The sequence below is a fragment of the Neodiprion fabricii genome, chromosome 5, assembly GCF_021155785.1.
Source record: "Neodiprion fabricii isolate iyNeoFabr1 chromosome 5, iyNeoFabr1.1, whole genome shotgun sequence".
NCBI lineage: Eukaryota > Metazoa > Arthropoda > Insecta > Hymenoptera > Diprionidae > Neodiprion > Neodiprion fabricii.
Window position 1 is genome coordinate 21,687,753 of NC_060243.1, and position 24,016 is coordinate 21,711,768.

The following is a 24,016-nucleotide window of genomic DNA, read 5'->3' on the forward strand; positions in this document are numbered from 1 at the left end:
TTTCTGTACATAGTGATGAGTGATTCGAGAGGAAAATAGAAAGAGGCTATTAAAATCGTACTACTAAACAGAAATTTGTGCTGTTCATAAGTTTTTGGAGACAAATTTTCCCGAAACAACGATAATTAAACCGCAGGAATGATGATTCTGCGATACAGATATAAATAACAGGCATTACCAAGGAAATAGGAAGTGTATGCATGAGAATTAGTAAATTAAAATCGAGTCATGCGATTTCGATCTTTCATTTGTTTGTTTCTCAAATTTTTTGAACCAACCATCGAATCACTTGTAAACGAATCGCGGTGGATCCCGGTACGCTAATTGCTGTTCGAAAGGAAAAGAAACAAATTAACTAACGTTCAACTCCTAGCAATATCGTGCGTATGTGAAGGAATTACCAGGAACGGTTTTTGCGCAACAGCGTGAGGAGTAGATCTGAATCTCTTCTAGGTAAGGTTGGAGGTATAAAAATTTTAAGTACACATATTCATGCACGTACAGATATACATAGATAGATATACAGCGAGCACCTACGCCAATTACAGCGATTAGCATCGGAACATAGTCTATAGATATATATTGCATACATGTGTATGTGTAAAATGCATGTGTGCCTTTGTATGTGTGCATGGCTGAAACGTGCGGTGTGGATAACGATGAGGCAGCTTATTTATTGAGGAATATACATCGAACAATTATGAACATGCTATATTGTACGTATAAGTATGTAAAATCAGGATTACCGTCCGCCAGGGTTTTCCACCTCATACAGAGATGCCCGAATGTGATTGTAGAACGTCTACGAGGCATTTCGACTCAAAGGCTTAACCAAGCCGTGACCCTCGAGTCATTCGGTTTTATTCGTTTCACATTCATTGGTGTTGCACACAAGTTTTCGAATCTTTTTTACATGCAGTCATCGGAGCTTAGAAAAGGATACGAACATTCAAGAACAGTGAAAAAAAAATTTATCTTCGTGTCTGGAATCGATTACTTTTTGTTCCATAATTGAATTATGCGAAATGGATTTAATCTTTTCAATTAGATCTTATGGCAAAATTATGAGATCCACAGCTACGTGATCACGATCGAAATTACCGGAATTTCAAAAACATTGTGAAAGGGCGGAAATGTAAACAGACACACAACCATGCATGTATACGGTAAAATGATGGAGGATAATTAATCACATGTATTATTCATTCTAAACAAAGATCAAATGCGTATAAGCGTGAATGTTTGAAAAGCGCCGAAATTGAGGTAGGGGTACAATAGCTATACAAGGACCTAGAAAAATGATACGTGATTATGTAGAAAGGCGAATTATAGACACTAAGCAGGGGAGAGCCGGGCAGAATGGGCCCATTGTACGATTGAATATTTTTTTTCTTTTTTTAATATGGATAACGCTTGAAAGGTACTTTCAGATCAAAGAAAAACAAACTGCTATGTCAAAATCGGTCTAACGTTATTCCCTTGTTAAGGGGGCCACTTTGCCCGGATCTCCCCTGCTAACCGGGTACTTCCCCTGGTGCCGATTATCGAATAATCGACATAAATGATGATAATTAATCATTGTACCAAAAGGCCCGGACCGGCTACCCAACATATGTGGCACTGTGATTATTATCATCGTCATTAGTTTTTTTCCCCATCTAAACGGAGAAACGAAATTAATAAATAACAGTTTTATGTGTACTTCAAAAATTTTCAACGATCCGTTGATGAATATAGGTATCCGTATTGCAAATAGCCTGCGGCGTTTTTGCCACGATCATAGGAGATCCGCATGGTGTAATAATATGTCGGGGATTTATTAATGTGTACGCTGCGAATGATGACTGTACGCCTATTATATGCATATCCAACATGGCATGTATACATAACGAATTGTACAGGGTTTTTTTTTCAATAACGTAATTAGCAAGTGCTCGTTAAACGAGGATTTCTCAGGAACGTAAAAACAAAACACCTCGCAAGCAGTGTATTTTTAATCTTTTTTTTTTAGATTAAATTAACCAGTAACCTTGCAATCATTTTTGATAACATCACAAGTGACATTGCGAACATAATATTACAAGGTGTAACTATGATTATATAAATTGTCCAAAGTTTAATGAGCTTCCATGCTGAGCAATATGGCGTCTGAATCGGTAATCAGCTGATCGATTTACCTTGTACATAATGCGATTATAAAATTCGTACAGAAAACAATTGCACAAACTTTACGCTGTACGAAAGACTGTATCACCCGCTTACCTATAATTTCAAATAGACCCGGATGAAATTGGTTGAATGTCAAAGTAAAAATTTATCTGCGATAAGGTGTCTTCAACCCTGACGGCTTCAATGTCTTCCTCTAATCACCTGATTTCCCACCACAAGGATATATGCAAAGAGATAGATATTGAGCGAGGAATATTATTCATATACGGTTATACCGCAAATGCTCTATCAACATAGTCGTTAAGCGCTCAGTCACGTTGGGGTTTTCCGTAAAACTCTCAATTAAGTATGTACAAGATCAGATGTAATATACCTGCGCATTTATCAACACGGAGCCTCGAGCCATTTTCCTTGACTGACGATGACGTTACGAATTTGTAGATACGTGTGTAATAACAAATTTTCGAAATATATATGTGACGTCGAATTCAAGGAATTGCACGAACGATTCGAAAGGAACAAAAAAAAACACACACACACAACTCGTAATAGATAAGTATGATGAACGCGTGGATTCTATCGGTGAGTAAAGAAAACATTCGATCTTGGACAATGTTATTACACTAATATTACATAAATTTGCTTCTTCCGAAGGATAAAATTATTTATTTCATACAGATATTTTTCATCTTTATGAAAATTGAATAATTTTAATAATACATAGTTGACGAACTAAAGCGCGTTTCTACGATGGCGGCCAAATTATTGTTTTATTTATACAGTAATATTCGTCGAGCATCATATAAAGGAACAACATTGAGATATTCAACAAGCGAGATTATTGTTATTATTGATTTTTGTAATTAATTTTATAAACGTGTTGCGCAATTTATGACGCCAAAAATTTAGTCCAGCATAGAACCATAATTTATAATGTGTGTATTTGATGCGCACAGCAATGATGATGATAATAATAATAACAATAATAATAATAATAATATTGATAAGCAAACGCCAGCCACCAACACGGCACACTACTATAATAACAATTGCGATAACTGTACTGAATAAATAGTGTCTTAAGCTAATTCAAATTGTATAATCATACCGTGTAATTTTTAATCGGGCAAACGAAAAAAAAAAACATTTTACAGGAATGAAATTAGAAATGATCGGTTTTGCTATTCATTGTATTCTCTTTTAACGAGTAGTCGATCGATTACTAATATGAGAAAAATAGATAGCAATGCAATGGATTTAATATTACATATTCACAGTGGTAATATACTTGATATCTCATTATTCGAAAAATACGATACATTGTAAATATATGATTATTATTTTCATAATAATTAAAGATTTGTCATTGAATGGACGCGAGGAATAACGTCGTCGTGTCGACTACTTCTATATTGGAAAGGAACTATGGGACAATATGGCGTCACGCCGAGGTATCAGGTGATCATTATTTTGAAGATATTACGCGAATATCGAGGCGCGAGAAACGTCGTGCAAGCTGTCAGATTTTCGTTTAATTACGCGAAACTGATGCTGGGAAGAATGTACAATCAAAAATTGTTTTATCATCAGACACGAGCAGCTTCTAGAACGCGCAAACTATTAATTAACACACTTAACTGGTAGGTTCATAAATTCGCACGTACGGAACCTACTCGAATTTCATATTTTTCCAAAAGAACAGAAGTGAAATAAGAATAAGAAGCAATTCGGAAATATAGCAATGGTGAAAAAAAGAAAAAAAAAGAAAAACATTTGGGAAACATCAAATATTTGATATTTTACGCGTACAATTATTTCGTTACAACGCGACTAGCGTTAATATTTTTCCGTGGATTTTTTTCGTTTCCTTCTTGTACTTCATCGTTTGACTTTACTTATTTATTTTTCACTATCAATATATTTATCAAGCAAAGGACACTTTTTGGGAGAATGCAACAGTAGTATTAGCAGTATCGTAGCAGGCTTGCTACAATTTCGTATAAGAATCTAAATATATGTAAACAATAGGTGTATGTGTATATTATATATTTCTATTAAATACTCTCTCCTTTCAATTCAAGGACATTTTTTCACCTAAAAATGGATACCCACAAAGAGATCACGAATGAAAGAGTGAGATTCAATATGAAAATTCGTGAATTATTAACGCGATGATCCTGAGATCCTGTTCACTTGAAACATTTATTAACCATTCAGCCTATTTCAAATTCAGTATATTTACTTTTCCCCATTCCTGCGACCAGTCTTTGCCAAGTTACTCATGCACTTGATCTACATGCTGTTTTCCGCGTTTTGTAAATTATTTTTATTTACTCTTTCCGTTTAAACCATCAAGCAGCAGTGAGGCGGCAATAATATTAACAGTAAAGACAATAATAATAATAAGAATAGTTAAGTACAACGACAAATGCCATTGCGTTATGTTACCTTTTTTCTTTTACGATTTCGTATCATATCATAGCAGAACAAATAATACGATTTATTAGTTAGATGCATTTAGGTAATATTATCACTGTTCGTAAAAAAAAATTATGCACGACGACGACAGATGTATTCTCGATGTCAAAATGCCGACATTCGAAAATTGTAAGCAAGATAAAATGGGTAATACATTAGAAACAGAAGATACACGATACGATGGTCCGGAAAAACGATGGAAAAAGAAGTATTTATTTTTTGCCTCAAATACTTCGTATCATGTTTAATGAAAGAAAAAAGGAAACAAATTACAAATACACAGGCATTTCGGTACAGAGTTCCTATATCGTTCCAAATTGATCGATTGATTTTATTTAATATTGTCTTAGGACGGTGTCTCTATTTCCTCCCTTTATGTCACCGCCAGAGTACGAATCCGAAAGTTATTAAATTACAAAGAAATAAGGGAAAAGGGAAAGGTGTGGAGTAAAAATTAGACGATTAGACAGGCACGTGACGAGAATCAGATATATGCGGAGAAAACGTCGCGTGCGCAGCTCAAACAATAATAATAATTATAAATGATAGTAGTATTATTCGTAATAATTAATGTAAACAGACGGTGATAGTAATAATGATAATAATATAGGGCCGGCTCTAAGAAAGAGGCTTGTCCTCGGGGATGGTTGGGCTTGTTGCTATCGGTATGGCCGATGCTCGTCTCGTCGCCTCGGCTTCTCTTAATGCCTCGTCGAAACTCTGAGTTGAATTTGACCTTGACGGCACGACTTTGGTCTGCAATTCGTCAGAATATTAGAAAATGCGGAAAAGTTGTAAGGAATAGAAGAAGTACGGAAGCATTGTGGAATGTGGAAATGGACAGAATCTCGAAAAAAGATGGCTAATACGCGAAGAGAACTCAAAAGGGATTCACTTTTTCACTTCATACCGTTCATCGTTTTTTCGACTTTCCAGGACAACAAAAGAAGATATAAGTACACAGGTGGAAGATGCAATTTCAGTCGGTCATACCTTGACATTTTCGTAAGCAGAACCAACCCTCTCTTCAAGAGATCGGAAGCTCTCAGAATTACGCATTTGTCCTAATTTCATGGAAATCCCGCTACCAAAGCCGCCCAGAATGCTGCTGGTTTTCTCTGCTGTAGTTTTGATCACCGATTCGGTTTTCTGGAATCTGTAGGAGAAAGAATATTGTCAGAAACGAATGCAATAGCATGAAAAGTTTTTTTTTTTTTTTACGAACTGTAACTAACACTTGGCTCTCCTTGACGTTCCGGAGACCCTGATTAACATCATCTGTTAATTCTTTCCAGGCCCCGATACCAAGCTTTCGCTTAAGTTCTTGGGAAACTTTGACTTTGCTTGCCAAAACGTGCCTCAACGTCTGTATCTCCTCCTCGACCTTTGCGCAGGAAAAAGCACGCACAAAAATTAGGATCGTAATGAAAGAGATAAATTTAAAAAAATTGGCATCGTGACGGATCATTTTTCAGTAGCTTGCCTTGGCCAACTCGGCGGTCCATTCGTCTCTTCGTTGTTCTCTTTCCTCGAGGATTCCTCTTGCTACAAAATCATCGGTAGGAGAGGACAGAGGGTCTACCGGATGGGGGGAAGCTTCTTCTCCTGGAAAATAAAAGTAATGAACACGCGAATCAAACAAGTCATTCGCGAAAGAGGTCAGAAAATAAAAACAAGTTAAGTATGTACAAGTGAGTTTAACTAGTTTCTTTAGCTATGATACGTAATTTCGAATTTGCGAAAAAAATACATGATATTAGTTGATAAAACTCAACAGACAGCATATGCATATCAGCGCAGTCTCTTTTCCATTAACATATGATGTTAAATTTCTTTCTCGTTTTGTACGGTTTTCGCAAGGTCAGTTTTCAAAGTTTCCCGCTCTTACCTACGATTCACTACTGTCGTATTTTGTCATTGGAGAAGTTCAGTCGCAGTCTGTACTTTGCTCGCAAGGTAAACTACCTATCCTGTTTCCTTGAGCAACTAGAATTTACTACAATCGTAAAAAAGGTTGCTCAATTTTTGCTCTAGCAATAATCGGAGAGAAGAAAACCAGAAATATTAAGTACCTTTCACAATTTCAAGAAACTTTTTGTAGTTTTGACTACTACTTATTTTCGCCAAATACGGTTTCGAGAGATCCTGAAATATAACCCTGACGGATCTCTTTTTCTTGCCTATGCCAACGCTGTTGAAGTTACTTTTATTATTATTTTTATTAACGTTCATAAATTTTTTCTCATTCTTATTAAGTGGGTCTGATTCCGCGTCAGCATTCGTTTGCGGTATATCTCGTTGCTGCATGGGATTATTGAAATCAGTCTCAACCGATATGCAGTACATGGAATCGTCGACAACAATTTCCTCTATGTCACCGCTCGATCCGCGCCAGCAGTGAACCACGATTTCGTCGCTATCGCTAAGCTCATCAATGTCGTCGAAACTTGGTGTGTTAGCGGCTATGTCACGATTATAATAAACGTCCTCCTCGTATTCGAGCGATTCGAAATCGTGATGCTCGTCATTATCCCCGTCATTTCGTTCTTCAACACTGCCGCTCTTCGGTTGAACATGTGGAAAGAGTGTCGCAGAATTTTCAACATCTCTAATTCCAGCATCCGCCACCTGCGGCGCTTCTGGAGCCGTCGGTACGGAAATTGATGAAAAATAGCCGCTTACGGTTCCGTTCAGACTTTTCGTCGTGTCATCCTCGATTTGTTTCCTTTTCTTCTCGTCACTGTTTTTGTCCGACATTATTTTGCTGTCATTTAGCAATACGTATGTTTAATAATATTTACGTGTACAATATGCTGTCAATATCTTTTATGCAAACAAACTCATTTCGAAACAATACACACATTACGATAGTTTGTGAAATATTTCAAATTTCGTTCCAAAAACGATGCCCCACATTTTCTCAGATACTAAAATAATGTGCAAGGGTGTTATGAAGCTAATCTATACAATTTCTTTTTTATCTTCTTAGTAATGATTGAATACACATTTCACACATGAAAGTAATATGTACAGACTAAAAGTAACTCGTCACTCAGCCACTCACTTGAATAGAAGAGTTAAAGAAAAAATCGATTGTTTAAAAGAACCGTTCAAGTCTCGTGTACTATGCACGCCAATTTGTGTAGGTATATGTTTACAGTATGCACAACGGCAACAGCACAGCTGTTTGTTTCACAGGTAAAAGATACGTGATGGACGTGCACCGATAAATCCCTTAAAGGTTGCTCGTAGAATCGCGAACAGACGGACGTTTGGGCCAAAATGGTGGCTCATTTCAATATGTAACAATAACATCAATAATAACAACAATAGATTAAGTACGAAAGGAAAAAGCACGAGGCAAGATATGACGCCGAAGTCGAGGATCAGCGCACCGCGAAGAGAATGGCGAACCATCGAGTCACTTCCACACGGCCAACTATATCATTACAATCCCGTACAGCATAAGCAGCAGTCGGCAGCAGGGAGAGAGTTGGAACCAAAGTCGCAACAAAAGCCAGAGCCAGAGCCAGAGCCAGAGCCACGTAACCGTGAACACGTAAATGTATACGTCTAATGCTCTCTCGTGAGGTATAACCGGGTGTATACTAACCTCACCTATCAAAAAGCAGCGCTCTCCTTTTTCTGACCAAGAGGAAGCAAGAAGAAAGGAAAGGAGAAGGAACTAGAGGTCCGGTTAGGCTCGGTACGGCCCCACGATATGCGGCAGCAGCCCCACCGAGAAACCGCGACGGGTCCACTTTCCCCCTCCTCCTTTTTCCCTTCATCTTCTCCTTTGAGGTTGCGAGGAGAGAAGTGAAAGAAAAACAGATGAAAGATGGCAAAGATTGTTTAAAACGAAATCAAACGAAGTCACCGTTAATCATTCGATTTTTTATCGATTTGGATAACTTTTTACTTCAATAAAAAAATAAGAAAACAAATAACAATCATCAAAGCCATACTTTTCTTATACCATTTTAGTATTTTTGCAATTTTCAAGGTTCTTCACTTGGTTTTGTTAGTATTCTAAAAGCTTTTGTACACTTTAAAGTATTTGCATCGATCGTTATTTTCAAATTCAAAATAAGTAGATTCTAATTTTCTTCCGTCCTTAAAAACATGACAAATAAACGGCGATTGCGAAAAATAAAGTACGAGACAATTATACCATACGAAAAACACGGAAAGTGGAGTTGGATCGATTTCACGCCATCCAAGACTTTCGCGATTCGGTTCTTGCATAGCAGCAAAAATTATGCAACGCCTACAATTTGTTAAATCGGAATTGCCATTGCACGTACATATGAATGTAAATATTAAAGCAAATCTGGTACACTGAAGTCTTAGTTGCTAGGCAAGTTGGGTAGTTGGTCGACTACAACCTAGATCACGAATTGCTCGGTTTAATCCCACAATTTACAGAGAGAAGAATTGATCTCCTGCTTCCTTGTTTCGTTACATACTTGGATTTCTATTTTCTTAAGATCTTTCTTCGATGCTTGAAACGCGAAAGGAGAAGGTTGCTGCGGTCAGTTACATGATCTCTGTATAACGGTATAACTTCGTAGATATAGCACCCGAGAAAGGAGATCGAGAATATATATTTGTCTTTGTTTATCTGTCCGTCTACCAAACTACGGTATTTCATGTGATTTTAATTTTTTTCTTCTGGAACTAGTAACGTATCTGCATGTATTAAGAAAAATAAATACTTGAATAAATTCAGAATTATCAAAAGGAAACAGATGTGAAAAATCTACACGAATTCATTTGAATTTTTTTTTTAATCCATTTTCTTCCCCACAGAAGTAAGACATATTCGGAATATATTAATCATTTTCATCCAGAGAGGGGAAGTTAGACGCAGGGCAGCACCTTACATGCATGTGATGCATGTATGTTGTACATGCGTGCAAAAGAATTGCCTGTACTAAGGAGCAAACAAGGTCAATGGTGTTCTTAGTCACACGTGATAACCTGACTCTGCTAATTGCAAGTGTGGAGTATACCGTAACTCATTGTCAGCAGAAGCAAGCAGCAGGAGGGCAGAGACAAGTAGCAAGAATGCAGCGACTACTGAAGCGGAAAATACCGAATTTCCTTTCGCGTTCAAATATACAGGCAAATGTTACATATGCATAATGTGTGTAAGCAAGTATAGGGTAGAGAAATTACGATAAGGATGGAGAAAGGTGGACTTGGATACTTGAAAATTACAAGCTGGAAAGAATTGTAGCTGTAACGTCGTCTGAAAAAACACTGCTCTAGATTTCTTCATTATTGACCCGTTCATGTTGTTTTTCTTGGCCAGTTGCGCTATTCGTTCCGTCTGATTTTTCATGAGATATTCTTTCTCCTTTTTTTCTTCGCTTTATTTGTTATAGTTGGGGAGGTTACGATTCGCGAATATCGATCACTCACCGTCAAACCTCAAATGACATTTATATAACATCTTATATTGCGTGATAATTACAATACAAGGATCGATTTCTGTTTTCCTTTAGTCATTTCCCAAGCGGCCCGCACGCCTACGTATAAAAATAATCGACTGAACTGCCGTTCCTTAATCAAACGCATTTTAAATAGCTTCCTTGGGTGACGATAAGATGCACGGTAAACCTGTAAAACATATCAATTTACGAGAAACGAAACAGAATACAGAGGTACGTGAAAAATGTCCTGAATAGAACAACAATTGCAATAACAAAGATGCAAAGAATGGAAATCACCGCGAAAAACAGAGACACAAATAGAGGCAAGGAAGTGCACCGCGGCAGTGGGTAAAAGTAAAAATGAAAACAACATCGACTGCTGCCGCTGCTCTCCGTCATCGCGGAATGGTCGCCTCCTTCCGACGTAGTGGAATTCCCATTAAAAGAAATGATTTTATAGGTTATAATCGTCGATATAATACTCGTGCCCATACGGGGACACCTGTGTTTCCATAAATGGTGATTATGCGTGGGTAGATGGGCAAGTAGCTTGAGTTATTAACGGTAATGTAACCTAGGGTTATCAAACTGCAAAACGCCTTGTTATTCAGTCATTTTGTACCACAGATGCCATGGAGAAACCCAGTCTCGGTGTAATCAAAATACGCAAACTTATGATATAAGAATTTCCGATGGCAAGCCGTCAACGATAATCGCCAGGAAAATATCGGAAGAGTAAATATTTTCCGGCATTGTACACTTAGGTGTATGTCGTATCCACCTAAAACTAAAAACAAGTAATCAGTGCCACTCACTCACCTGTGGGTACGGCGCTCATTATTTTTCCTAGTTATGGAAAACAGCCGCGAGTCACGAGCACAACAACGATACGTTCTGAATTAAGTACTTCTCGGTCACTCGGTGCGTGCGAACAACACCGAAGTTCGGTATTATCCAAAATTTTTCCTCCAATTTACTACTGTAATCTTCTCCGCAAGACGAAACGGACCCCGATCTCAGGTAAACGAATCACACAGCCGACGTGACGTGTTCGCCCTCCTCCCTTTTCTGTCGCCGATCTCTGTCGCTCCTCAATTCTCGCTCACTTCTCGCTCCGCACTGATCAATGCCTTCTGTATCCCTCGACTCGGTCCGAATCGACCGACGCGCCACCTGGTGAAAACTTTCCGAAGCAACCAAGCTACGGAGTCTTCTTCGTTGGTAGGAGAATCTAGGGGGATTTCAAAGTTACCGTAGAACCTACAGCATAAAGCCCTAGGAGATCTGTTCAACACTGTTTCGCGCCATTCCCCAGATTTCTGGCGGGCTTTAAAGCAGCTTTCTTAGTTTCTTCTTCCTCAAGTCTCTGCAGACAAGTAAGTTGCAAGCTGAGTATCGTTCTGGCGACGGGTGTTAATATAATCATTATAAAACCAGTAAGTATCTCAGGGAATTCAACTCAGAAACCGAAAGGGAAGTATATAAAAATGTACAAATTTATTCATTAGCCTCATCGCACACTCAATTTTTTTCAGCGAGAACAACACAAGATCGAAATAAAGAGGGTTGAAGGGTTATTCACTCGGGAATCGTCGTTGATTACCTACACTAATTTGTGATGTCCGGCGATTTCCGATCGATATCTCGAGAGAATAACCTCGCCTTAAAACAGTTGCGAATTTAAAAAATCAGCCTCCTTCCGTCACAGCGATCTCGACCATTTCCTCGGTCGCTGGCTGAGCTTCTTCCTCCGTGAGAGCTTCAGCCGCTTCTTCCTCTTCCAGACCCCGTTCCTGATCATATCCAGCGTTTCGTTGCTCCTCCTCGCCGTCGTCTTCCACGGTATCTTTGATTATGATGCCGGCACTTTTTCGATTGCCTTCCGACTTTAGAACTGAGCTCGACTTCCGCGGCGCAGATTCGGTATTGTGCTCCGGTGGTTCCTCCACTGTTTTTTCACCTTCTTTGCTCTCCTCTACAGCAGCTGTAAAGGCTGGAGGTTCGTCTGGGAGCTGTTCGCCTTGATCGCCTGCAGCATTTATCTGCTTCGGCAGACTTGAACGCTGCACAGGCTTGCTCTTGCTTTCTCTGGGCAACTTTCGACGAACTGGTAGAAACAGTTTAAATTCCTCAGGCATCTCGTCCTCGGAATATAATCTGCCGGTCATAACTCTCTGATAAAACGAGTTTCTGGATTGTCAGACGATTCCTTACCTGTCGGCGTAGTAGATCCTCCTTATCCTGCAGTTGGCATGTATCTGCATCCTGGTCGTCTCAACGTAGTTGCTGCCATAGGCACGCCTGGTAAAATCAGCGAGGTTGAATTGCACCTGATTCCACCCACCCGAGAGTCCGATAGGCATCGTCGTGCAGAATGGCCTAACCCTTGTTGTGCTTTGAAAATTACTCACTCGAAACCGCCTGTGCATATCCTTGTCGTCGAGAATCTAGGGTGGAAACAAATATGGATAAGGGGTCCTGATCGGCAGTTTTGAGCTCTTCTCTCACCGTTATCTCAAACGTGAAATACTTCTTCATGTTCTTGACAATCATTATCAAAAAGGGCAGCTTTATCCCCAGAACTTTCTTCGGATCCTGAGGACAGGAAATGAAGGTCGTCGCCACATTGGTCCCAGCTATCTCCAGAACTAAGGACTTGACCTCATCATCCGTTATGCGTTTAATGTACCCGTTTTTCACCTACGATCATAATTCGACTCTATTAGCCTTCTGTCGTCTCTCCAATTCACAAACCCTCAACTTGTTTGTCCCAAATGGCAAGTGGGGTTGCTCCGCAGCTGTAAAGTATGGATAAAAATCCATGCTGGTATGCGTTGCGGAACATCTTGAACTGTCTGTAGCGCACACTATATTTTCACCGCCTCTTCATTGCACCAAGCTTATCTGACCGATGATCAAACTGTCATTCTCCCTGGCATGTCACTGGCAGAATGTCAGATTTGCACTATCAGCTAGCAGTGATGCTATTGTCACTGTTTCTTTTGTTAGGCTGAATGGATGCTCAAAATCAGAGCTGGCGCAGACCTTTAGTGTAAATAACAAGGAAAAAATAATAGCAGCCAAGAATTTGAATGCAAACAAGAATAAACGCACATCATTGGACATTCAACATTCTACTTTATTTGTTCGCCTATATGTTGTACACTTGTTAAGACCTTTGTCATATACTACGTCATCGCTCAACAAGCATTCTATCGAGACGAAGCCTGTCATTAGGAGTCGCAAAATCTGGAACCTTGAGTGCGGAGGACGGAAATCCGACAGTGAAAGTTCTGCCAACGCGAACTCCGTCCAGGGCGAGACTTTGGGTCATCGTTATGTTCTGTATCTCCCTGTTCAACTGGCGATTCATCTTTAGTTTGTTCTTGTGAAAGCGTTGACGGCATATGACATTGCTGAAAAGAAAAACTGCGTGATAAGAATTTGCTGTGTTACATTAATCTGTGAATACAAGGTGACTTCACACTCACTACGGGTAGTTCAGCAGGCCAGTGTAGCTGGGATGTACGCTGACATCACTTCTGAACAGCTCCGGATACTTCCTCATAAATTTTGTCGGCCGCATTCTTAAACCTTCAGGTTTTCTGCCCCCAAATTCGTCTATGTAGATCGTTTTTGTCTTAAGCTCAACTTCCCCATCTTCTTCAGCTGCGCTTGATCTTGCCTTGATCTCCACCCCAGGCACAGAATTTCCCATCGGCTTTGGGGTCCCAGTTTGAAAGCTTGACGCAGATTTATCCGTTGCTACTATACTCACAGACTTGTGGATCGATTCAGGAGTTCGTGATCCACTCAAAATCTGACTGGACTCCGCTCTACCCTGTCGAAGGTTGCTCACCGTCTTCGATATCGACGACGCAGCTTTCAGACTTACTCTCGCCGCACTCAATCCTCGCTTCCTAGCGCTTGGAATGCTAGCACTCGTCTGAACAACTATGTCGGACATGGTTGCAGTTGAATGAAGTTTGAAATTGAAATGCACAAACAACTTTCAGCTGTATGATTTTTAAAAAATATTCTCATCACTTTTATCACTGACTTTTTATTGACACTGAAATTTCGCAAGGCTCAGCACAGTCAGTTATCTTTTATCAACCTTCTTCTGTTCCATTCTTTCGTCTTTATCATCGACAGGAAATTGAACGTACGGTACAGCAGAGTCTTGCAGTACAATACACACAATATAACAGTATAGAGAACTTCTTTTTCTTACAACTGGACAAAATCAGAGAAGGATTGTTCCAGTGCCTTGCACCGATATTGATTGCGTTTCTGGCTGACTACATAAATCAATAGATTGAGTATATTCTTATTTGGGTTGTTAGAGAGCCCTCCTTCAACTTGTTGCTTTGGGCAATTTATCACCCTCTCAACCCATGACGCAATTGGGCGCGAAACCGAGATTTGCGGCGTAATTATATGGTTCCATTTAAAAAAAGACATCAAATTGGATTTTTTGTTTATCAAAAATAGCAAGAAGTTATAGATTATTACAAAAAAGTCTTTGGTCAACAAAATCTATACAATCAATTTTTTCTACATACACGATTTTGTTGTAGGTTCAGAAAATATTATTAACAACTATGAAAACAGCGATTCGATAAACTCAGCTCTATCGCCTGACTGATGTCCCTGATTATTTGCATTCTTCTTCTTCCTGATTTCCATATCAGTGTCTCTCTGTTTAATATTGGGTATTTCGAAATTCGACATTGCCTCGCCAGCTTCTCGTTTCCTCTTCAATTTTTTGCTCATGTCAACATTGTAGGAGAAGAAATTTGCTTCTCTCTTGGCCTGTGCTATCTCAGTTCTCAATCTCTGCTTGTGGACTGCTCGCTCATACGCCAAACGCTCACTAAGGTGGATCCACTTGAACCTCGAATTAATAAAAAGAGAACTAGAAAAATATAACACATACACACAATGAAAATATAGTAATAAAATGGAAATATACCTTGGCAGGTATTTTATGTTCCACATCAGGTCATAAAACTTGCTCTTCTTTCGTGTATCTATTTGCTTATTGTTCAGTGTCGCCGCAACATGCTTGGCGACCTTTTTACTCTCAAACTCAATCCAACCTTCTGTGAAATGCCGAAAAGGTGTCTTCTTCTTTTTCTGTTTTTTGCCCTCCTCAATTTCTGCAGGGAAAAGAAATACAGCAAGTATAGAAAAGAATTTAAAGCAAATGACCAATCGAATGAAAAACAAATAATTATCTACTGGGTTATTTTAGACTAAATGACACACACAAAATGAAAAAAAAGCATAGTTACTTATTTATCATCAACTTAAGGAAGTTTGAGTTGGGGCAGGTGTTCATAGATAAATAAAGTTTATTATTGAAGATGATAATTCAGCTTGGGTCCGGTTAGAGAAAAAAATAAGTCTCACTTATTTTCATCTGTTTCATAGATGAATCATTAAACTCTATAAATCAATTATTCATGGATTAATTTGGATGAAGGTAGATTACATAAATAAGATAAACAAGGTATAGCATTGACAATTAGATTAATTAGGTTAGGGCAGGAGAGTTTAGAGGTTAGGTTCGATGTTACTATTTTGGAACCATAACTGGACGAAATATCTATCCCCAAATCGAGTATCAGGATAGAACACGTAATAACAATAATTCAACATACTTGGTATATCAGGCTGAAGATAAACTCTGCCAATTTCCCCGTACTCGGAAAATATCTCCCGAACCTTGGTGACATTCATGAATTTTGGTATCGTTGACAAATATATGATGCCGCGTTTCTTCTTACGCCGGGGTTTGGAAATCGATTCATGTTTCACTTCTGACGTTACCGAATTCTCATCGTTGTCATTCCCTTCACTTTCTATCTCGTGTTTATCGCTATCGTTTTCATCGTCGGTTTCTAAACAACGTGCAACTTTTTCAGGGGCCATTTTGTATGTAGCTTCGATATTCGACAACTCGAATGTCGCTTCCACACAGTGCTTTCACATCGCTCCCAGGCCTCCAGCCGTTTGTCGGATGGAATGCGAGTTGACACTGGAATCTCTTCTCGATTTTTTTCCTCTTGATTCCACTTCTTTTTTGGACTGTAAATCAAGCAGAGAGAACTCGTAGCCTGTGTAATCGTCTTAGTAATAATTTCCAGTCTCGCTTTTATGGTGAAAGTATCTTTTTTATCTTAAATATTTAAAGTCGACAATTACATTATCTGATCAATCAGGTCGTAGAATATAAATTCTTGCGCAATAGTTGAATTTTCGGACCAGCATTTCGTAAGATTAAAGGCGCTTCTTTGATCGAGTCGTGCAATCTCGTATAATCTGATATTCAGCTGTTCGCAAGAGATTACATTGATGTTCAGATTTCGATAATCGTCGATGATAGAGACGCTATCGATCATCATTTTTCAAACAATCCATTTTCTTCCAACCGCTAGCACAAGACAATCCATTTTTTCCACCCGCTAACTTTTTTCCAGCCGATTGGGAGGTAAAAATTTGCAGTAATTCAAAGACTCATCATTTTTTTGATTCACTGGTTTGATCCTTTTCGTCCTGCCTAGTGTGCGAGGGCTCCAAGAGAGGAAAGCAGACGGCGCGAGATCCGCGCAGAGTCTCCTCGTTGTCGCGCATGCGCGTAGGCGCCACTCGCACGCGAGTTTCAGTTTGATCAGTCGCCGGGTTTCGGGTTCGGGGTGCTGTCCTGTAGCCGTCGAGGATTAGTGCGTCCCGAACTACAGCCGGTGCCGTCGAGTCTCGCGTCCGTCTCGAGAACGAGCAACACACAGCCTTGCTCGCTCGCTCACCGTGCTCCGCATCGAGATAAATACTCCAGCGTCCTGAGCGTGACAATCAAGAACTACGTCGACGGGTCGAATTGCGAGGAAACCAGCGAAAGGACGACGTATGCGAATTTGAGATTCAGATTCGCAGCCAAGGGTTGCGAGATTTCAGGGGCGGCGAGCGGACGGGGAGAGGAGCGCTCGTTTTCACGTTGATCGTGGGTACAGTGTGTGTTTTGTTTTCCTCTCATTTTCGACAACGCGCTGCAGTGTGTGTGCAGTGCCGATTGTCTTCTCTTCTCTGACTGCCGATTCCGAGCTCAACGCCGCTACTGTGATCATATCGATATCCACACAACGGAGGTGCCCTGGGTAATCAGAGAAATATGAGTGCTCTCACGTTCCCATTATGCACCTTGCTCGCCCTCGGCATTGCCGCGACCGCGGCCGCCGGTCTGAAGTGCGACGCCGTTAGGACTTACTTCGAAGCTCAGGGATTTCCACCGAGCGACATACCCAAAGAGCCGATCTCCTGTGAGTACATCATTCATTATAGATTAGGCATTTTTGGCTTCCTAAATTTCTGCTTATCTACGCTCCGACTGAGCGAGTAAATTAACTCCAAGTTCTATACTTTCTACAACCCCTGCGGAAAAAAAGCAAAACGTATGCAAAAATTGTCGAAAACTCTGGGAATTTTCACGGATGAATAGTGTTTTTTCTAACACTGTTAGTTTAGTGGCAGATTTGAGATCTTAGTTTCCATGGTCGCCCCGTCATCAACCCTTTAGTTAAACGCATCCCTGATGTCTCGACGAATATAACTTCACCTCAAATAGAGGTGAGAAAAAAATTTGAGGAATTTCATGCAATATAACACGATACTAAAAATGTAATTTTATTTATTAAAAATTCCGTAAAATCGGACCCTTTGTCGAGGAAATCGCTTTTTCTGCAATTGTACTGCTGCAAATTCGCACCTACGTTCAACCAAAGGATTAAGTTGAAAACCTGATGATCCGAAAAGTTCGTGGCGTCCATGAATGAAATCCAGATTCCAGCCGGGACTCCGTAATCGGCGCCTCCCTCGTATCTGATCGTCGCGATAGACGTAGATAGAGCGAAGAAAAAAATAATACTAAACTCCGCCCCGCTGCCACCGAGTCTCGGACTCTTGAATGATCGTCGTACCGAAGCGCGTCGACGAGCGAACCACCCAGAGAATCGATTCTGGCAAGATGCCTCAATCATTCCGTTTTTGCATGTATACAAACCAGACAAGACTGGCGCCGAAAGAGTCGTCGAGAAAGAAACTCAACGTGGAACAACCCTTCGAGCTGCGCGTCTGTAATCGACGTTTTGAAATGTCTACCGAGCTTTGAATGGGCAAAAAGAAGCCGCTGCGACGCGAAGGTGTAGCGAGTTAATCGCTCTTATCGCGATCCGAACACAACTTTGTGCGTGCGTTGCAGTCGTCACGGAGAAGAGTCAGATATTATGTCGAGGAAGTTGCGACGACTCCTCTGCAGCTTTGGCTAGGCTCTAACATATAAAGCTAGACCAGGCGCAAGCAAGTTATGCCTATGTATATTTAGTATATATATGTGTGTTGTGTGTGTTATATACACTAAACAAAAGACGGGCCGGTCGCGTAGCAGCCTCAGTTTCTCATTTCTCCGAAAGACACAGACACGAACCTCAATTGCGGACGAGCAACGGGGGGTGGCGGCGCATGGACGGAACTTTCTTTCCTCCTTTTTGTCCTGCAGTGCTTCTTACCGTTCGTTTCTCTTCCTTGCACACCGATCGAGCCAAGGAGCGAAGAACGAACCAAGGCCAGAAATAGCCAGACGCACTTGCAGCCTCCACGTTTTCGTATCGTTGCACTGTATGCAAGTTCGTTCGTTCGATCCTTGCGCCCACGGGTTTCGGCTTATCCAATATTCTCATTTTACCGCGGGAGTAAAAAAGTTGCGTCTCGTCGTTTGTCCGAAAAGATACTAGAGGCAACGAACTGAGAATGATTTGAAGAGATGATAACGCATATGGCGTGGATCAGTTCATAGGTGAGGTCAGAATCAGCAAGAAATGAAACGACATTACATAAAATAACAGAAAACAGAAGAAGAAAATACAAATACTGTCATTATTAAACAACCGCAATCGACGAAATAATAGTTATTACCGCACGTAACATACGAGTATTATATTGGCCTATTTCATAATTCGAAAATGAAAGCTTGCATAACAGAATTATTTAAAATACCGTTGGGTCATCAGTTTCTCTTTTTCTTGCCTTTTTCACTTGGGATATATTCGAAAATCAATCTTATATTTTGTGGATTGTATTACATGCTTGTGCCATTACTATTGTCGTTATAACATCTGCAAGGTGCGTGCGAGTATTTATACAGTATGTACGAGAGAGAGTGCAGAGATGTGTGAAGAGGCTCTCTACGCGCTACTTCGACGTTTGTATGCTTTTTTACGCACACTGTGACAACGTATATGCGCATTATCTCGCGGATTCTGTTACTGTACACGTATGTAATATAGCACTAATATGTACACGACGCGCTTAAGTCGAGTGCGAAAACTCACAATCAGCGGTATTCGAAACTGCAAAGAGAGATGAAGTTTAGTGCAGCGAAAAAAGAACCGAATGATGATACTCGGAGGCAAAAATGGACGAAAGAAAAGCTGAAACGAACATAATTGTTGGGTATCACGCTTTCCTCGAAATCCGTCTGGGAACTGGCGAAATGTTGATATCAATATGCTTTTTTTGTATGCATGGAATAAAAGTACACATGACGTATACGTAGAGTCAGTTGATCGTCTGATAAGAATTGTATATGGCGAAGGGATGATCATACCGGGATAAATACGAGTGTATAAAACATTCACGTTCGTATCGGAGAACCAAAGAGGAATTCATAAATTGAAACGAGTTAATTGCATTGTGCGCGTGTGTGTACGTCTGTTTTTTCCTCCCCTTGCCAGGAGCCTCCGTGTCATTGTCGTCCCGAGGAAAATAATTACGACGACGACGGTGAGCTGAAAAAGAAAGAAAATAGGAAAAAGTCCGTACAAAAAGAGAGTCCAATTGCTCTGATAATAGCAAAGAAAAGTAAAGTTATATACGACGGTCGGTCGAAGCAAACTGATGACGAAGAAGAAGATAACGGATGGACTAGACTGAGCTGAGAAAAAAAAGGAAAGCCAGAAACTTGAAAACCGTGTCAAGTTTTATATTATTTAATCTGAGCTTTGTAGTCTCCCTCTTTCGTTCCTCAGTCCACTTTCCCTCCAGATACGTATATCCTTGGAACGGAAACATAACGTCATCATGCATGCGACCGGCGCGCCGCGGCGGTCAGATGAGACGGACCCAAGGGGTGATCGATCACTGACGGTATCGGTCGTAATGTATACGTACCTAAATATGTGTGCGTACAAGTTATAATACGGATAGGTATAGACAGATTATACGCATTAAGAGATCCGATGTGTCGACGACGTCGCACGGCGGGCGCCACCTTCTCCCTATCTCTCCCTCCTGCTTCTCCTCCTCCTCCCTCCCCCCTGCCCTCCTCACTCTTCCTCTTTCCTCACTGGCTCACTTTCACACGTACATTGTCTACATGTGTCATTAGACGTATCGCCGTTATTATTATCCAGTCTATTCTTAGCACTGTATTATACCTGTATAATATATTATATTACATGTATTAAACATCGTATAATCACAATAATATTGTATAGTATACAATCGTTTCGTTATTGTATGCTATATGGATGTCGATCTGTTATGGGCACAATTAAACACACGTGCGAGGGATCGTGAAATACAATATCGATATTCTAGTTTTTCTAGCGCATAGAATGTAAAATGAAGTGTCGTGTATTTACTTACTTAAACAATAACGATTGTTTGGTGCACTACTGCATACATGTAATGTATGTATGTATATCTTCCTATTTTTTGTATGCATACATAGATATACAGACTGACGCGACGCAGCACATATCAGCTGCCATTCCTCTTCTGCAGTAACAGTAGCAACAGGACCGAAATAGCGCCAAAGGGCTGCATATCAATCAGAACGAGAAAGGAAGACAGAGAGAGTGACATGGAAATGTCTTCTCCTGGGTTGCTGTTCGTGCTGTGATACTGATGCTGCTGCTACATCCCGATAGCGTTTGTGAAGGATTTAGTTTCAATGTTTATAAATCGTCACCTTATGCGGGGAAAGAATTTTGAAAATTTTGATTCTTCTTTAAGTTGAGAACCGACGAACTCAAATTAGCAATATGTTAGTAAAAATGACCAAAACATCATCGATTCTCCATTGAGTCGATTATTTTTTCTCGTTTAATCAAGTATAATCAATTATTTTTCCTGATAATCGATTTCTGTTTTTTTACTCCCATGAATGACGCAATACAATATCAATTAACGTGATTAGAGTATCATAATAAGTGAAGGATAAATGAATATTTTCACCTGAAATTGAAAAATATTTTCAATCAAACTATAAATCATCAACAAATTTTTCCGCTATTAACCCTTTCAGGGGCAGAAGCAACTATAGTAGCATCCTTTTTTCTCTTTTTTTTGTCAAAAGTATTTAAATTGTACGTATATACTTGAAAAAAAAAGAAAAAAAAGCGTGCCACTATAGTGGCTTCTACATATGACTCAATGGTTTAAGACTATATACTGCAATTTACGAAATCTTGGTTTCACATGCACCGTTTCAAAAAAAAAAAAAAATACGAAATAATCGATTAGTCGATTAATTTTTATCGATTTAATCGAGTTGTGTTCGAATAATGTTGTGAACTTAATTAAGCGATGCATCGATTATTTTTAGCTTAGGGACCATCGCTACATGGCAGTATCATTTTCATCAGGTCATTATGATCTGCGCACGTTGCCGAGAGATCATACGATGAATAGAATATACAAAGAGAAAGAAGGAAAAAGGAAAACGATGAAGAGATCTACCGTTGCATGGCATAAGCATAAACAAGAGGCAACGTAACAACAAACTTATCGCGTCCCTCTCTGGATGTTCTTTACTAGCACACATCCATATCTACGCACAACCTTAAATACCTAGATCCCACGTAGCCTAAGTAAAGGCGGCGTACATGTAATGTATGTGACGTACATAGACATCATTCACACACATGCATACATGTTGCATTCATCTTGCGTCTATTTAGCCCTCAATCCCCTCAGCCTTCTGCTCCTAGTAGGCCTTATATTCTAACCTTGCCAGACGGCAGCCGGCTACCCAGTCAGTCCCCTTCTGTTTCTGTTTCTGTTTCATGTCATCCGCACGCGAGTCGTTTATTAAACAGGGAAGGAGAGAGGGAGAGAAGGTGAGAGAGACTGAAAGAGAAAAAGAGGAAGATAGGGCCTGAGACATTTGACCTGGAAGTAATTTAAAGCACGAAATTTGAATAGAGATTTTTGTCTTATTTATGTCACTTTGGTCAAGTAATACACGTGTTTTTTCTTTGCGTTTTTTAAGAGGGCGGGGGTCGAAATTTAATACCTTTTCTCTCCGTCCCCTTTCTTATCGAGGATAGAAAAAGACAGATAATGAAATAGCCGCAGAAGAAGGGTGGAAACAGAAAGAAGTCTTGATGACAAAGAAAGTGAAAGAAAAAACTGATGAAGAAAAAGGTGAAACAAAAAATCGGAGAAATAGGAGAAGAAGTAGAAAGATAAAAATAATGTGTTGGCTAGGTTAGGAATCAGAGAAACGAAAACGACTGTCGTAACGATGCGACGCGAAGCGCGCGTGCGAGTGAGGGATGTTAATGACTTTTTAATGGCCGTTTTAAAACTTCCCCCCCACCACCGCCTTTTTATGTGTAACAAGCATATGTGTGGGCGTATGCATATGTGTAAGTACAGATTCTGTCAAGATTCTGCAAACATTTACGCACTATAATCGTGTACGATTACACACTCCTTCTGCAATTAACGAATGAAAAGAGAGACGGAAAATGAAGAAGATAAAAAAATATATCAAATATTGGCTATGCATAAATCATCGAGAAATATATTAATGGATGATTACCCGATAATTCATTACAATTTTCAACGAGGAGGCAAAAGTCGATCAATGAAAGAATGTCGGGATGTGATTATTTATATACGCCAGAAAATCAGGGAGGGCGTGCAATGTATATATGTGTGAAAAAAAAACGATAGAAAAACGAAAGAAAGACCGAAAAGCGTCTGTGACAGACCACGTGCACTTCCTGTATATCGACGCTTCCTGCCTCTACGCGCGCACGATGCAGCGTGCTGCTAGCACCCCTATGCTTGAATGTACATTGTACGTACATACCTCGGATTGCAGGAGGGAATACCGACTCTGGTGTATTATGTACACCCATGTATCCAGTAAGAAATGCGTATGGACACAGCACAGTATTTCCATACTGCAGAATTGTATACGTACATGGAGTATATTATACCGTGCACGTACTCATTTATCGTACATGTGTACATTCGTCTTGTATAACGTTATAGGTATGTGTGTACTGTATATACGTTACATACATGTATATTGTCATGACCACCGTCACAATACCATGGGAACCGAAACCGTTAAAAGGTCCCGCTGCCTCCCCCCTGAAATTCAGCACGATGCAGTGTTATCCCAGCATACAAGGGTACTATATACTTGGTACTATTATTTTTATACATATAATGCGACGACGAAAAGTTTGAAGAAGGAATGCACCACGGAAATTTGATACGGAATGTTTGAACGATTTTTCAGTCCTTATTGTTGTATCAAACCGACACTTATAAGATGAAACAACTGTAAGGTGATATGTGAAAAAGTGATTTGGGCACCTATTATATCCCAGCTCAAGTATTTAAAGCGTTAGTCGGCGTGTGTATAATATAATTTAAATAGTATATTTCTAGAATTTGATGTATGAAATATTTTTAGACGGATATAATAACGCTATATGCAAGCGTTATTATGTATACGTGGTGTTACAACCTGTTAGTGGGTTTACAAAAGAAGGACGTGCCGCGCTGCGTTGTTGAGAAGCTTAAAAGTTCTCCTCTACTTCCATCTCACAATCAGCTCCGCTCCTACGTGTAGG

At 39.9% G+C, this 24,016-nt stretch overlaps 5 protein-coding genes across 5 annotated transcripts in view; 1 reads left to right on the forward strand and 4 right to left on the reverse strand.

Annotated features, from left to right (window-relative positions):
• Positions 1 to 2,991: 2,991 nt before the first annotated feature.
• Positions 2,992 to 7,793, reverse strand: LOC124183283. Its single transcript, XM_046571586.1, has 5 exons — positions 6,720 to 7,793; positions 6,131 to 6,252; positions 5,883 to 6,031; positions 5,641 to 5,803; positions 2,992 to 5,403 (listed from the first exon to the last, which is right to left on the reverse strand). The coding sequence occupies exons 1-5, from the start codon at positions 7,402 to 7,404 to the stop codon at positions 5,266 to 5,268; spliced, it is 1,257 nt and encodes a 418-aa protein (XP_046427542.1). The 5' UTR covers positions 7,405 to 7,793; the 3' UTR covers positions 2,992 to 5,265.
• Positions 7,794 to 11,770: 3,977 nt separating this feature from the next.
• LOC124182002 (cilia- and flagella-associated protein 20-like) lies at positions 11,771 to 12,927 on the reverse strand. Its single transcript, XM_046568778.1, has 4 exons — positions 12,844 to 12,927; positions 12,591 to 12,782; positions 12,297 to 12,529; positions 11,771 to 12,239 (listed from the first exon to the last, which is right to left on the reverse strand). Exons 1-4 carry the CDS (start codon positions 12,925 to 12,927, stop codon positions 11,771 to 11,773), a joined length of 978 nt encoding a protein of 325 aa, XP_046424734.1.
• A 273-nt stretch (positions 12,928 to 13,200) lies between these two features.
• Positions 13,201 to 14,049, reverse strand: LOC124182003. The gene is made up of 2 exons (XM_046568779.1): positions 13,574 to 14,049; positions 13,201 to 13,498 (listed from the first exon to the last, which is right to left on the reverse strand). The coding sequence occupies exons 1-2, from the start codon at positions 14,047 to 14,049 to the stop codon at positions 13,276 to 13,278; spliced, it is 699 nt and encodes a 232-aa protein (XP_046424735.1). The 3' UTR covers positions 13,201 to 13,275.
• Positions 14,050 to 14,548: 499 nt separating this feature from the next.
• LOC124183285 (activator of basal transcription 1-like) lies at positions 14,549 to 16,083 on the reverse strand. The gene is made up of 3 exons (XM_046571588.1): positions 15,749 to 16,083; positions 15,058 to 15,244; positions 14,549 to 14,979 (listed from the first exon to the last, which is right to left on the reverse strand). Exons 1-3 carry the CDS (start codon positions 16,017 to 16,019, stop codon positions 14,685 to 14,687), a joined length of 753 nt encoding a protein of 250 aa, XP_046427544.1. The 5' UTR covers positions 16,020 to 16,083; the 3' UTR covers positions 14,549 to 14,684.
• Positions 16,084 to 16,746: 663 nt separating this feature from the next.
• Positions 16,747 to 24,016, forward strand: part of LOC124183281 (glypican-4) — a 32,632-nt gene continuing 25,362 nt past the window's right edge. Inside the window, exon 1 of the mRNA XM_046571584.1 lies at positions 16,747 to 17,404. Within this exon, the coding sequence (XP_046427540.1) occupies positions 17,257 to 17,404 (148 nt within the window). The 5' untranslated portion in view covers positions 16,747 to 17,256. The remainder of the gene's footprint in view (positions 17,405 to 24,016) is intronic.